The sequence below is a fragment of the Natrix helvetica genome (genome assembly GCF_964273705.1).
Source record: "Natrix helvetica genome assembly, chromosome: 2".
NCBI lineage: Eukaryota > Metazoa > Chordata > Lepidosauria > Squamata > Natricidae > Natrix > Natrix helvetica.
In genome coordinates, this window is record NC_138552.1 from 218,212,619 (window position 1) to 218,229,131 (window position 16,513).

At 43.4% G+C, this 16,513-nt stretch overlaps 1 protein-coding gene across 1 annotated transcript in view; it reads right to left on the reverse strand.

Moving 5' to 3' along the window:
- Window positions 1–2,770: 2,770 nt before the first annotated feature.
- The window catches only part of URB2 (URB2 ribosome biogenesis homolog), a 34,435-nt gene continuing 20,692 nt past the window's right edge, over window positions 2,771–16,513 (reverse strand). The window contains exons 9-11 of the mRNA XM_081945241.1: window positions 15,696–15,786; window positions 11,148–11,287; window positions 2,771–3,408 (exon numbers count right to left, since the gene is read on the reverse strand). Coding sequence (XP_081801367.1) covers window positions 3,211–3,408; window positions 11,148–11,287; window positions 15,696–15,786 — 429 coding nt within the window. The 3' untranslated portion in view covers window positions 2,771–3,210. The remainder of the gene's footprint in view (window positions 3,409–11,147; window positions 11,288–15,695; window positions 15,787–16,513) is intronic.

Sequence of the window (16,513 nt, forward strand, 5' to 3'; positions counted from 1 at the left end):
ATGCGCTAAAATAGGCCCTCCCTCCAAAATAAGCCCTCCATGAAAATATTGCAACACAGCAGTAGCCACGAGGTGACCACGCTCACCGCCTCCTGCACCTCAAAAATAATAAGACCTTCCTGAAAATAAGGCCAAGTGCTTATTTCGGAGGTCAAAAGAAAATAAAGTTCCTGTCTTATTTTCGGGGAAACACAGTATAGTTTGAATAAAAGTACCTTTTGCTCTGTACAGCCAGACTTGCCTTACAACCACAATTGAGCCAAAATTTTCTGTTGCTAAGTGAGATGGTTTTAAGTAGGTTTTTCCCCATTTTACAATCTTTCTTGCCATAGTTATTGATCACTACAGTTGTTAAGTTAGTAACATGGTTGTTAAATGAATCTGGCTTCCCCGTTGTCTTTGCTTGTCAGAAAGTCGCCAAAGATAATCACATGACCCCAGGACACTGCAACCATCATAAATGCCATTTGCTAAGCATCCAAATTTTGATCACATGACCATGGGGATGCAGTAGCGATTGTATGAAAAAAGGTCATAAGCAGTAGTGGGCTCCTGCCAGTTCGCACCAATTCTCCCGAACCATATGTTAATTTTCTGAGCAGTTCGGAGAACCGGTTGTTGGAAGAAATCTTTTCCCACTTTACAGGACTAATTCTGCAAGGAACGCAGGAAGGAAAGGTTCTAGTGTGCCTGTACTTCTAACCTAATCCTTATCTTAATTGCTGCCCCTGCTGCTTTAAGTGTTTTCAGAAACTGCCCCAGGGTTAAACTTTGTTACATTGTAACAGCCTTAATGGTTCTTGGCAGTACACCAAGACTTTCTGTCTGTAGCTGATCTTCTCTGGAGTCCTGTGTCCCGTCCCTCCCCGCCCCCCAAGTTTTTTGTGGTACTTTTATTCCAAGGGCTTGAGCAGCTATTTACAGAAGGGTTGGCATAGCTATAGAAGAAATGGCTGAAAGGCAGGATGCAAGCTTGGCATTATGTCTGATTTTTTTTTTACTGTCTTTAAATCTGAATGATTACCTTAGGATATCTTGTGAGGTGAGTGAGGACAGCTGGTATCTTTAAGTGGTGCAAATGGACCTAATTATTGCTTCTCCTGAGTGCTTTATCAGTTCACTGAGCATAGGAGTCTCTGTCTATGGGGATTCTTCAGTCATCTAGATCATGGCTGTCCCATAGATTATTTTTTTCAAGAGGCCAAAAGGACTTTCTTGGTTTCCAGAAAGTCCAGTTGCCTCTTGAAAAAGGACCTTTGGGACAGGAGTTTCTTGCATTGCTTCAGAGTGGCCAAGCTATATGATTGCTCACTGATAATAAGTGGATCCTCCTTCCAATTTGTTATAGTTTGCTCTCATAATATGGCATAGTAACAAGACACCAATTGTAGAAAGTTAGTACCCACTAACCCACTCCTAGAATAAAATATTTTGAGAAATATTAAAAAGGAAGAATATAGAGAACTTCCCTGGATGAGAAATGGAGAAACATGTTTTCTTAGAGGGAGAAAGCAGCCCCCACCTTCCCTTAATAGCCCACAGCAGATGTCAGCACTTGAGATAAAGAGATAGATAGCTATATTCATAGGCAAAAATTCCCGGCAGCAAAGGTCTGAAGAAAGACAGATGGGATTAGCCCTTATTCAAGATATTAATTTGTTATTTTGTCTCTTTATCTCAGCATTTTGTAGCCCAAATAGGCCCAGCCACTTTCTGGAGAGCTTAAATGACCTCTCTGCTAAAGAGTTTCACTTTATGAGCAAGAATCAGTTGTATTTTAACTATTTTAATTCCTCAATGTGCTCTAGCAACGTGCCTGATTTACAACTCTGGGTTGCAGGTATTGCTGAGGAAAAGGAAGTATCAGACAGAATGGTTTAGCTTTCCATCTTCAGTGTGTATTCCCCTCTTTCCAATTAATGATTGGTATTTAGGACAGCTTTTTGCAAGCAAAGAACCATCTCATATTTTTATACAGGTAATCCTTGACTTACAACAGTTCATTTAGTGACTATTCAAAGTTAGAATGGCACTGAAAAAAGTGCCATTATGACTGTTTTTCATATTTACAACCGTTGCAGCATCCTCATAGTCACAAGAGGCCAGGCGAGGCTAAGCGCCCCTCGACATGAGTGACATCAGGTTGGCCACACCCAGTGACATGACCACCCAGCCACACCTACCCAGCCAGTCGTTAGGGTAGAGAACTGGTTGTTAAATTATTTGAAGACCAACACTGGTCGTAAATCACTTTTTTCAGTGTCTTTGTAATCTTGGATGGTCACTAAATGAATGGTTATAAGCCAAGGACTACCTATCTAGTGTCCCTTTCTTTGTCTGATTTACTGATAGGGCTGACAGCACTAACGTTTGAAGACTCATAAATTCTGAATTACTACCTTTGCTTTCTCAGAAACTGTCAATTATCTTACATGGCTTTTTTCCTAGACTGCAAAAAAATATAGTTTATAGTGGTGTTTATCCTTGTCTCAGTGGGACTCTGACAATATGACAGTTTGACAGGCCAATAAAAAGAACACACATTTTGTAGAAATTTTAAAAAATGTTGTTGTCTTGTAAAATATTTGGAGGGTAATACAGCCTCCAAGTATTTCCTTCAAAAGCCTCCTCACTTCCAGCTAACTCTTCACTGTGATCTGCAAGTAAGAAATGATGAGATTTATAGCTTAATGCATCTGGAAAGATCAGGTTAGGAAAAAAATCTGCCTTAATGATATGCCATAGAAGAGAAACAACTCCATTTTTTTAAAAAGGCTATTTAAATTTAATAGTTATCAATATTTTACTGGTATAATACAAAATTTGTTTGGTCTAAATATAAAAATAACACAACAAATAAACAACAACAAAAGAGAGGTTTGGAACCCATTATAGCTTACTTCAAAAGGGGAGAAAATGGTGCTCGTTCATAGCTCAAAATTCTGGAGCATTAATACATTTATTTTTCCCCTCTACAGAACTTCTCCTTGCAATGTACATTTTTAATACAATTTCTTTCAGAAATGTCTGCTTGTAACCCTGGAAAAGCAGTTTACTCAAATCACCAATGCAAAGGATATGCACCGTGCATCCTTGCTTCGAGGCACATGGTTTTCTCATTCCAAATTAAGTGACTTAATAAGGAAGAAAAGTAGGTTTCATCCCATCCAGATGGAGACTCTTCACTCAGAACTCAAAAGAATAATTAGTTCATGCTTTGTACTTTTCATCCCCTTGCTTTAAAGCTTTGTGATAATGAGCATAATCGCGATAGAGTTCCTTGAAAACTTCTCTCACACCTGCTGGTAGAGAAACATTTAAGAATTTGATGTCCCGTTCCTTGCAGAGATCTATGATTTGATAGATCCCTTCTGTTAGATGTTTCTTTACAGCTGGATGCAAAGTCACCTAGAGGGAATATAAATGAGTTTATTAAAGCTTGTTACCAGTGATTAACGACACACACACACTCTCATTAGGGAAGGCACTGAAGAGAAGCATTCATTCATTATCCCACTTGCATTAAGACAAAGATTGTGGAGATATAAAGACTCCAACCTTAACATAATTAGAACAGAGGAAAAGATCTGTGGTGTCTTTACCAAACTGTAGCCTATTTTTATTGTCAGTTTCTTTTTTATGTATTTTTATTCCTCTGTGGGTATAATGAACAACTTCATTATTTAGCAGCCAAAATACAGAACAAAAATAAATATCGCTATAGGAATGCCTGGATGTATTTGTTTATCCATCTCTTTTGAGAAGACTGACATATTCAGATATGACAGCCATTTTTCTTCCAGTTTGATCATGGTTATACCAGGGGTGTCACACTCGCGTTATCACATGATGTATCACGACTTCCCCCCTTCTCTAAAACGGGGGGAGGGGTGTGGCCAGTGCGTGACACATCTGGCCCGCAGGCTGCAAAAGACACCCATGAGAGAATGACAGAAATGTCAACATCAAAAGTATAAACAGTAAAAAAAATATAATAGAAGAGATAAAGCAACAGTAAAACATCTACAAGGATATACAGGTAGTTGCTGACTTACAACAGTTTGTTTAGTGACAACAGCACTGAAAAAAGTGACTTATGATCTTTTTTTTCACACTTACGATCGTTGAAGCATGCTCATGGCCTCATAATCAAAAGTCAGACTCTTGGCAACGTTTATGGTGGCTTCAGTGTGCCGAGGTCACTTGCGCCCTTCTGACAAGCAAAGCCAATGGGGAAGCCGAATTCATTTAACAGCTGTGTTACAAACTTAACAACTGCAGTGATTCACTTAACAACTGTGGCAAGAAAGGTCATAAAATGGGGCACAATTCACTTAAGAAATGTCTCGCTTAGCAACAGAAATATTGGGCTCAATTGTGGTCGTAATTAGAGGACTACCTGTACAATAATCAAATGGTTCAGTGATTGAGGATAAAGTGTACCCTAGGTATATTGCAAATATACAGGAAGTAGATCAGGATCTAGTAGTAGACCCCTGGGTGATGTCAGATCCCACAACTGAGAAATTTTGGCAGAGGTAGACCCATTCCTACTCTTCAGAACCATGGGTCCTTATGAGCAAGTAAGTATTGAGTCAATTACAATACTACATTCAAAACACACCCAAATAAACCTTAAGTTAAGCACGCTTTTTATTTAAAAAGACAACGTTAATCAGGATAGTAAAACCTACTTGACCAATGTTCATTTTTTTCCTACGTAGGCATGGTTGAATGCTATTTGTATTATTGGATGAAACACTGAATAACGTGCATTAAATAATAACACTGCTATGGTCTTCAAAAGGCATGGTTTTGCAGCCTGCAAGATTGTTTTATAAAGATTTGCAGACTATTGAACAATGATGCGTCCAAGTATATACTCAGTCCAGGAACTAATCACTTCCACAACCAACCTTTTTTTTTTCCTGCATAAAAATCATTACTGGCCTTTTCTATCCCTCTTGGCTCTTTTTTAAATAAATGTAACTTTGAAAGCAACCATTAATTGCTATGTTTCTCACACAGGAAAGCCAAAAGCCCTAGTCAGCCTACTCAAATCATCAAGGATTTACCAAGTAATCTTTCAATATTAAAACCAAATTTTAAATCCATCCATCCATCCATCCATTTGTCTACACACACACACACACTGCAGAATTGCCTGAAATGATACATCTTGAAAAGAGTAGTTTTCAATAAATTTCATTGTCACCCTTTAAGGTCTAGAAAATATGTACCAATAACAACACTTAGACTTATATACTTTCCACTGTGCTTTACAGCTCTAAGTGGTTTCAGAGTCTGCATATTGTCTCCCAACAATCTCGGTCCTCATTTTACCGACCTCAGAAGGATGAATCAACCTTGAGTCAGTGAGAATCGAACTGCCGAACTCCCGGCATCCGGCAGTTTGTGATACAGTCAACTAGTTAGGTCTTCATCAAGATAGAAAATGTGTTTTCTGGTTGAGCTTCTTTAATTCCCCCTCCACCCTCTTGGCTTCTAATTCTCCTTAGGGGGAGAGGGTTAGGGGATTCCTGAAAGTTTAGGAAAGAAGGAAGAATCTGCAATGTGTCATTTATGAACAAAATCTCTTTATCCATTCCCAGATTGTCAAGCTTGAAATCAAGCTGTTCAGTTGTGTCCTCATTAGTCTACCAAAGGACTCCTTCTAGGCAGTTATATTGGGTCCATTACATTTTGTTTGATTAATTTTGGATTGGAAAAAAATATTCCCAAAACTATGGTTACACTCATGCGGTTAGCAATTATCTGGAAAAGAATCCTACTAAGTACTTATCTAAGTCTACAAAATTCAATTAGGGTTTGTTTGTTTTTTAAAACATCCTTTCCAGTACTAGTATTACTCACCCCCTTTTACCTTTATCTGCTCAACTGAGAAATTCATTATGTATTTCTTTATAATCCAAAATGTTCTCATGCAGTCCAAAAATTTATAACCGTAACATCACCAATGCTAAAGACAACCCTGGGAATCAAACCTACTCTACATGACTCCTGGCCTGTTCCTTTTGAATTTCAGGACTGCAGGCATGATGTGAGTAAAATGCCAACTCTGGCAACATTTTCCTGCTGTGGCTGCCTCTAGAGGCAATCTTGCTATTTTTACCACCAAAAGTATTCCCTTCCTCCATGTGCCCAAACCCTGGATTAGTCTCATGCTGCCAGACATGTCATACTAACTTCCTAGGAGCAGAAATTAAAGAAAGGGCTGTCATTAGCATTAAAGCTTTTTTTTTCTTTTCTTCTTCAGGCGAGTATTAAAATGTTTTTCTGATGAATTGAATTTCTAATTACTATGACAGCACAGTGGGGGGGGGGGGGGAGAGGAATGTCAGTTTATCATCCAAGGTAGCTGTGAACCCATTCGTACTGTGAAAATGGTCAATTCTTTTCACAATTTTTAACAAAGTGGTATCATCCATGTTAACATAAAACCAGCTTTAAAACCAGCATAATGCTGGGTAAGGATTCTGCCGTTAAAGAGTCTTCAAGCTACCGTATTTTTCGGACTATAAGATGCACCGGTGTATAAGATGCACCAAGATTTCGAAGAGGTAAGTAAGAAAAAAAAAAAGCTTTTGTCCTCCCTGGCCCCCAGGAGCCCTCTGCAAGCTTCAGCACGGTTGGGGGAAGGCAAAAATGCCCTCGTTTTTGTGAAAAAATGGGCAGAAAACAATCCGTTTTTTGCAACAATAGAGGCATTTTTGCCTTCCCCCAGCCTTGCTGAAGCCTACAGTGTTGCTGGGGGCTGGGGGAAGGACAAAACGCCTGTTTTTGCAAAAAAAACAGGCCGTTTTCCCCAAAAATGAAGTATGGGGCAGGGCTTCAGGAGGCCAAAAATGGCTGTATTTGGTGTATAAGACGGAGTCAACATTTCCACACTCTTTTAGATGTGCCTTATACTCCGAAAAATATGGTATTTGCAGGAAAACTCAAATGGGTTTACCTAGGTTTTTTTTAAAAGCTTTTAAAAAAGTAAACTAAAATTCTGCATGAACTACATGCTTTACTACAATTGTCTAATTAATAATACAGGTAAGGTAAAGTGCATTTGATTTATATAGATTGGTCTGAATGCACTGGTTTGCCTGCTCTATATAAACATTACAATAATAAAAGGGAAGTAGAAGCAGTGCTGAGAAACTAGGGGAAAAAATCAGATTTAGAGTACAGGTCCTCTAAAAGAAGTGCAAAGACCCCAATATTGCATGCGTGATTCTTTAACTAATGCTTATGCAGAAAAATCTCATTTATTTTCCGGTTCTTTTATATTTATTTATGTAAGTATTTAGTTATAAAATATATTAATATTTTATAAAATATATTTCATATGTTTCTTTTATATATGGTCCAGGCTGCCTGATGAACCAATTCATCCCTCTAGGACAGTAATGGCTAACTTTGGACTGAGTGTCCAAAGCATGCACATGCCCAAACCACCAAAATGCAGTGCGCATGCAGGCCTCCTGCCCCCCCCCCCAATGCATGCACGGCAGAGATCCGAAGACCAGCTGGCCGGTGGGAGGCACATGCGCATGCGCGGCAAAGCAGAACTGGAGAAACGGCTCATATTCCCACAAAGAGGGCACTGTGTGCCAACTCTGGCACGCATGCCATAGGTTTGCCATCATAGCTCTAGGACAAGCCCACCTTACTCATGCCAGCAGAGATGACCTACCACGGATCTCATGAGTCAAAGATCTTCAACTAGTGGGATCCAGAAGAACCTTGTCTTCAGTAGCACCCACACTTTGGAACATCCTACTTGCCAACAGAAGATCTGCCTCCACCCTCCTATCCTGAAGACCTGGCTTTGCCAGTTGTTGGCCTGGGAACCCAATGGGAGAGTATCCATACTGGACGTGGCTATTAGGCTATTAGCAAACCCCACCTACCCCCTGCTTCCCCACCCACACATCTTTTATTCTCATATTGCTCTATCATGCTGCATTATACAACAATATGAGGACAATTTAATTTTGAGATCAATTCAATTTGTCATAAGCCATCGAGGGAAATACATTCAAGAAACAAATAAATATTTGCCTCAGGGCACGAGTGTTAGAAATTTGCCCTTGGTGAAGGAGACATTATACTGAATCTCCTTCTTCAATGTGACATCATGACGTGAATCCCCTTCTTCATGAGAGACATCATGAAACATTGGGCAACTGCAAAGTGAGAAAATATGGGAATGAATCAGAGTGCACGACGAAAGGAAACAGCTGATCTGAAGCACATTCCCCCCAGGCCAAACTATTGCTTGGCCTAGGTTAGCTCAAATGAGTCATTTTCTGAAATGCCAACTAAAGAAAAAACAACAACAACTGAGCAATACAGTACAAACTATGCTAAAAACCAGAGTCACTTGCAGTGATTAATTTGTCATTGAAAGAAGAGCTTGCTACTCATTAAAAATAATGACTGGGAATTCTAATTACCATAAAAGGAAACAGGGCCAATCAGGAGGAATCCAGCAAGTAACTGAAATATATTTAGTGTCATGCCTCTGTCGGAGCCTGAATCTGCGGGGGAAGATGAGCTAGAACTGGAGCCAACAGAGATCGAGAGGGCGGCTTCTTTGCCTTTGGAGGAAAATGGGGAAGAACAGGCCCTGTCAGGCCACGGCTTTTCAGGAGTAGGACAGCTTGTAGACAGGGAGGAACAGGAGCAGGATGATGAAGAGAGGTTAAGCAGGGAACATGAGAGACAGAGCTCAGGTGATGAGAGGGACCCCCCCCTCCTGATCCTCCAGTACGGAGAGTGGAGAGAAGGCACGAACAGCGAAGACTGACTCAGCTACTCAGGAAGAGAGTGCCCCACCCCTCTTCACAAAGCACACCTGGGGACTGAGACTTAAGGAGACGCGGTAGCGAGGGGTATTTGTCGGGAACAAATGCTGAATTCCTGGAGTATTGAGTGCTGTCTATCTCAGAGAAGGCCTCACCTGGAAAATCAACACAATCCAGGCAGAAAGGCCCAACAGAGACTCCACTTCCTCAGGGTCTTGCGAAAAAATAAAATGGAACAACAACTCCTTTTATAGGTCCACAATAGAAAGCACCCTCACTCACTGCATTATGATGTGGTATACTGGCTTGACAGCTGCAGATCAGTGGTGGGTTGTTCTTACCTTCGCTACCTGTATGCTGCTCTTGGTCCGTTCGTGCACGCGCTGGATGTGCGCTGTGCACGTGCCGGATGTGCGCTGCGTATGCATGCGCACTCCACTGCCCCTGTGAAATCCAGCTGCTCGTTGGAGGTCGCGCAGGCGCCGCACGCTGTGCGCGTGTGCACAATTGGCCCAGTTGCTTTAAAAACAGGTATGGAACGCGGGCCAAACGAGCCATCGTACCAGTACGATGGCCACTGCTCCCGACTACTACCAGACTGTACCGGGCCGTACTAGCCAGAACCCACCACTGCCGCAGATAGAAAGACACTACAGAGGGTGGCGAGCACAGCACAAAACATTGTGGGTTGTCCCCTGACACCACTAGATGAGATCGCTAGGGCTCGCTGCCTTAGAAGAGTGAGGAAAATCCTCAGGGATGACTCACACCCTGATCAGCCCTTCTTTATTCTCCTACCATCTGGAAGGAGATCTAGAAGCATAGGCAGCCGCACACACGGGCTGAAGTTTTTATCCGTGGGCTGTCAGACTCCTGAACAAAAAATAACTCTACAACAACTTAAGTACGATTGACTTGCGGGGCCAGCACCATGCAATACGTTCACATGGTGGATTAGGACCGGGTGTTTGTTAGTAGGATTCATTGGGCTAGGGATTTTTTTGTCTTTCACTGTGAGTTGTATTATGTTGGGGGCCAAAGGGAGGCTCAGCCAATCTCATTGTACACAATAAAGATTTGAATTGAACTGAACTGAACTGATGTTTAAACTTTCCTGGATTCCTTCTTGATTGGGGATTCTCGCCTTGTTTCTTGGCTTTCTTTTTTTTTTTTTGTATAAAGTTTTTATTTTTATTTTTTCCTTTCAAGTACATTCACAAATATACACTCTTGTAAATATGATTAACATTTATCTGTTAATTATTAATATTTATCACTATCTTCTTACAAATATAGAAAACACAGTTGCGGTCACATTCTTGCCACCCCGTACCTCCAACGTATTTTGCAACAACCCTACTCCTTCCTTCTTCTCAACCTTCTTCTTTCCTCCCCTCCTTCCTCTTTTCTTCTTCCCCTCTCTTTCCCCCACTCCTTCTCTCTTCTCCCCCTTCTTACCCTCTCTCCTACTCTTACTTCCCCTGCTTTGTCCTTCTTCTTGGCTTTCGGAACTTTTGACTTGCCTGCTGGATTTTTTTGCTTGCAGCCTTGGTGCTCACAGTATTGGTCTATTTGCAGCCACAGGCTGCTGAGGTGTGTGTGTGTGGGGGGGGGGAGTATTTGGGGGGAATTTGGAGCAATAAAGGGGCGTTTTGAAATGCCAGCTGCCTGTGTTGTTCCTGTGCTGTGCCCTGGGTCATCACATTTTGTTTCTCACCGGGTGAGAAGGCTAAGGAGATTATTGCTCAACAGAAAAATAAGTTTAGGTGGAGCAATCAGAAGTTTTACAAAAACAGAATTTCCTTTCTCAAAATAATATAGATTTCAGAATTAAAAAAGGTGTTCAAGACAAATACTTATTGCACATATCTGCATTCTGACTCTAGGTGCTCTTTAGGAAAAACAAATTCTATAGGTTTTAGTTAACCTGATTTCCAAGCAATGGGGGTGAGCATACTTAAGCTTCTCTCATCTAGTCTAAGTATCTTGGAAGTACCATAGACTCGGGTATCCTAATCATTTTTAAAACTGATTCAAAAGTATCTTTCGATATTCTAAAATACAACCTCTCTAACTCTAATACACTTCAGATACGTTGGAATACAGTCACCAATATAACAAGCCAGTATCTTGACTCCCAGTTGAGGATGATGGAAGCTATAGTCCAACACTGCTAGATTTGGACAAGCTGTCTTATGACATGGGACTCAATAAAGAAACATGCCACTACCTTTTTCTCATACATCAGTTTCAAGGTATTCCTTTACTTCTCATTTTTTAAAACTAAGAACTATTTATTTGTCTTTTGACTGAATAGTGGGTTGTTACCTTTTGCAATTCTATTACATATTGGGCCACAATGAAGGCTGACATCACAGTGAAGTCTTCTGTTTTTGCAGCAATATAACTATACATCCGCTCCACCAGCTGAGCACATTTCAATATAGCTTCAAGTTCATCCACGGACCCTTGGAAAAGAAAATGAATTGAGATTTAATATTGCATTAGATGGGAGGAGGAGAGGTAATTTGGTTTCACCCATCCCTCAGCAAATCATAGGAGCAAATATAGGTAGTCCTCGACTTACAACAGTTTATTTTAGTGACTGTTCAAAGTTACGGCACTGAAAAAAGTCACTTAGGTCCGTTTTTCAAACTTATAACCATTGCAGCATCCCCATGATCATGAGATCAAAATTCAGTTGCTTGGCAACCGACTCATATTTATGACGGTAGCAGTGTCCCGGGGTCATGTGATCACTGGGGAAGCCAAATTCACTTAACAACCATGTTACTAATTTAACAACAGCAGTGACTCACTTGGCAACTGTGACAAGTTAATAAAATGGGGCAAAATTCACTTACTGTCTCAGTTAGCAACACAAATTTTGGGCTCAATTGTCATCATAAGTTGAGGAGTACCTGTATACTGATGGTTATATGAAAGTTTTCTGTAAACAGCTCCTCATAGTTCTGGGTCAGTTATAGGCTGCAGTAACACTTAATAATTATTTCCCCGGCATGCTATTATGGGAAGGAAGAGTGTATACTTTTTAGGGTGGTCTATGTATATAATTAGATCCCCTGTATTTTGTTCTTGTTGCTGAATTTATCCTCTTACATGTGTGCCTCCTGAAATGATGCTAGTAAGACTCAACCCTGAAATGCAGAGGATGTAATAACAAGCAGTAGTTCAATATGGAAATACTTTAGTTGCACCTAGACTTCTATAAGCCTTACACAGCAAGAATTAAAACATAAGTAGTAGGAAATATTTAGAAAAAAATCATCCCATTTACTGTTATGTACATGCTTATTTTGTTCCGGGCAAATGTACTTGTGAGATGCAATAATTGGCATCCAAATAGTGTCTACGTCTTTCACCTTTCCCTAATGTGTACCGTTGAAGGAAAGCACTGCATGGTCTGGATAACTGTTGACCCAATCCTGTGGATATTCATTCACCGTATTGAATGGGCTTTATTTCTAATGACGGGTATTAAGATCACAGCTTTAGGTTCCAGTCATATACATGCGTAATAAGTGATGAATTCAATTCGAATCCAGTAAGACCTTCACACAGAACAACTCAAATTTGGCTAGGTAGAGTCATACCGGGGTTTTTGGTCATTCCCGGTCGTCTGCACCAACCCCTGCATACTAGGTGGTCAGGATCTACAGACCCAAGGCCTGAGACTGCTGTTATGCAACGCGAGGTCCGTTGTCAATAAGGCCCCCCTCATCCACGATCTAATTTTGGAGGGGGACCCGGACCTCGCCGGAATAACCGAGACCTGGTTGGGCCACGAGGGAGGTCTACCCCTTGTGGAAATGTGCCCGCCAGGTTATCGAGCATTTCACCAGCCTCGGGCCCAGGGAAGGGGCGGTGGGGTAGCAGTGATTATCCGGGAAGACTTAGAGCCGAGAGAGTTCACCGTGCCGCAGACATCCGGGTGTGAGTCCCTCGTCGTGAGATGGGGCCCAGGGAGGCAGTTGGGCCTGCTGATAGTATACCTGGCTCCTCGCTATACTTCAGCGGCCCTGCCCGAACTCCTTGAGCTGATCTCATCGGTGGCGGTTGAGACCCCCAAACTTTTAGTGATGGGGGATTTTAATCTGCCGTCGATGGGAGAAGCGTCTGAGGGGGTTCGGGAGTTCATGGCTTCCATGACAGCCATGGACCTGACCCAGTTAATTCAGGGCCCTACTCACAAGGGAGGCCACACCCTGGACCTTGTTTTTGTCTCTGGCCAGTGGACGAGTGATCTGGGAATAGGGGATCTAGACACTATTCCCCTGTCATGGTCGGATCACTCACTTCTCCGGCTGGACTTCCCTGGTGCTACCCCCCGCCGCGAGGAGGCGGAACTGGAAGGTATTAGATGGTTCCGCCCCAAGCGCCTGATGGAACCGGATAGGTTCCAGACGGAACTTGGGCCACCTCCTGTGGACCTGACCCGCCCCCGAGTGGAGGACCTGGTAGTCGCATGGAATAGTGCGACTGCCGGGGCCCTAGACCGGGTGGCGCCTTTGCGGCCTCTCCGGCGGCGACGAACCACCCTGGCACCTTGGTTTACCGAGGAGCTAAGGGTGATGAAACGCCACAAGAGACGCCTAGAGAGTCGTTGGAGATCCTCCCGTTCCGAATTTGACCGAGCACAGGCACGAGCCTATTTGAAGACGTACCTTGTGGCATTAAGAGCGGCCAAACGTCAACATTGCGCCGCTCTTATTGCGTCTGCAGATAACCGCCCTGCCGCCCTGTTTCGGGTGACCCGTTCCCTCTTGTTTGAGAGACCACGGGAAGCCCCACTACAGGGCAGAGCAGAGGAGTTTGGGAATTATCTACAGGACAAAGTCGCTCAAATCCGGATGGGATGGACCCCTTTCAGTGGTTCAGTAGAGACGCCCGTTGCGAGTCTTGAGGGACCGCTTTGGGAGGAGTTTGACTCGGTTGCCATCGAGGATTTGGACAGGTTGCGTGGACGTCTGCGACCCACCACATGTTTATTGGACCCGTGTCCCTCCTGGCTTGTACTGGCATCCTGGGAGGTTACGCGCGACTGGCTCCTGGGCCTGGTGAACGCCTCGTTGGGTGAGGGGTCTCTACCGGCCGCCTTGAAAGAGGCGGTGGTGAGGCCCCTGCTCAAGAAGCCTTCCCTGGACCCAACGGACCTAGTCAATTATCGTCCAGTCTCCAACCTTCCTTTTTTAGCGAAGGTTGTAGAGAGTGTGGTAGCACAGCAGTTCCCACGTCACCTGGAGGAAAATGATTATCTAGACCCGCGCCAGTCCGGCTTCCGACCCGGGCACAGCACGGAGACGGCCTTGGTCGCATTGGTTGATGATCTCTGGAGGGCCAGAGATAGGGGTTGTTCCTCTATCCTGGTCCTATTAGATCTCTCGGCGGCGTTCGATACCATCGACCATGGTATCCTGTTGCACCGGCTAGAGGGGCTGGGAGTCAGGGGCACCGTTTTACGGTGGTTTGGCTCCTACCTCTCTGGTCGGACGCAACGTGTGTTGACAGGGGAGCAGAGTTCGACCCGGAGGCCACTCACATGTGGAGTGCCACAGGGATCGGTGCTCTCGCCTCTCCTGTTCAACACATATATGAAACCGCTGGGCGAGATCATCCGTGGTTTTGGAGTGGGATATCATCTGTATGCTGATGATACTCAGCTATACATTTCCACTCCGAACCACCCCAATGAGGCCGTCGAAATGATGTCCCGGTGTCTGGAGGCCGTACGGGTCTGGATGGATGGCAACCGACTAAAACTCAACCCTTCCAAGACGGAGTGGCTGTGGCTTCCGGCCTCCCGGTTCAACCAGGTGCTTCCATCTCTGGCCATCGGGGGCGTCCAACTAGCCCCCATGGAACAGGTGCGCAATTTGGGCGTCCTCCTGGATGCCCGGCTGTCCATGGATAACCATGTAACAGCCGTGGCAAGGGGGGCGTTCCATCAGGTTCGCCTGATGCGCCAATTGCGCCCCTTATTGGACCGGGATGCCCTACGCACAGTCACCCATGCGCTAGTGACGTCTCGCCTGGATTACTGCAATGCTCTCTACATGGGGCTTCCCTTGAGATGCACTCGGAGACTACAGTTGGTCCAGAACGCGGCCGCGCGGGTGATTATGGGGAGGACTAGATACTCCCCTGTAACACCTCTCCTGCGCGAGCTACACTGGCTGCCTGTGGTCTACCGAGTGCGTTTCAAGGTTTTGATTATGATCTTTAAAGCGCTCCATGGCACAGGGCCTAGTTATATGCAGGATCGCATCCTGCCCCACACATCCCTACGACCAATTCGCGCACACAGAGAGGGACTTCTCCGGGTGCCGTCCGCCAAACAGTGTCGGGGGGCGACACCCAGGAGCAGAGCCTTCTCTGTGATGGGCCCAGCCCTGTGGAATGACCTCCCCCGTGACATCAGGATTACTTCCGATCTCCGCTCCTTCCGTGTACAGCTGAAGACCCACCTCTTTCAATTATCCGGCCTGGCTCAATCGCAATCGTAATTTTCCCATTCCTCCAAACTGTTTTTAAATTGTCCTTAAATATTAATTTTTATTGGGTTTTTACAATTGGGGTATTTTAAAGTTGATTTTTAACTGTCTATTGATGTAATTTGTTTCCTCCTCCGTGTATGTATGTAGGTATGTTGTGTATGTATGTACGTTTGGTGTTGTTATATATTTTTTATGTTTTATGCTCCATTGTACGCCGCCCCGAGTCCTACTTGGAAAGGGAGCGGCTAATAAATCCAAATTTATTAAATTTATTATTATTATGCAAAATCATTTTACAGTCAGGAAAGGACAGAAGTGCAGAACAAGATGAAAATGGAATATAAGACAATAGATGTCAAACCTTTGTCTCCTTTTTGTCTCCCTTCGTGCATCACAGAAATAACCAATCGATGAAAACTGTTCAGAAAAGACGGAGCTGCTTTCAGCATCACCTGCATAATAAGTACATTGACGTTAAAATGCAGAGATTCAAAAATCCATACTTAGAGTAAATAAGAGAGATTGACGGTCAGGTTCAAAGCTATGTCTGGCTTTTGAAGTCTGGCTTTTGGGAATGCAGAAGGAATGGTCTTTTATTTAAGTAACCGTAATCCATAATCATCTATCACCTATTCCGAACATCAGGACAGGGTCCTACCAACATGAAGCCACAATGTCAGCATCCACATACAGAAGGAAAAAAAACAGTTTGAAGAAATTCCAAGACATTTAAAAAAAATATATTACAAGGGAGATAATACTCTAAAGCAGTGATGGCAAACCTGACATCGAGTGCCAGAACTGCGTGTGTGTGCATGTCCAAACTGAAAGGTATGCACATGTGAACATGCATGTGGACATGCGTGCATGCGCAGCGGAGACCCAAATACCAGCTGACAAGCAGAGAGGGCTCCGCATGCCACCTCTGGTACGTGTGCTGTAGGTTTGCCATCATGGCTCTAAAGAATGGAGCAGCAGTGACGAGGAACTGGAAAGCAGAGGTGATAAATACAAGATTGAGGCAGAAATGGAATCAACTTTATTGGTAGAAAAGGACAGAAATGTTAAAAAGGATATGCAAAGAACCTTCCCTTGTTGAGTTATGTCAATTTCCAGCTAACGTTGCAAACTATTTTAAAACATCCAAAAGATAGAAACAAGAGATTCTGACAGAAATGG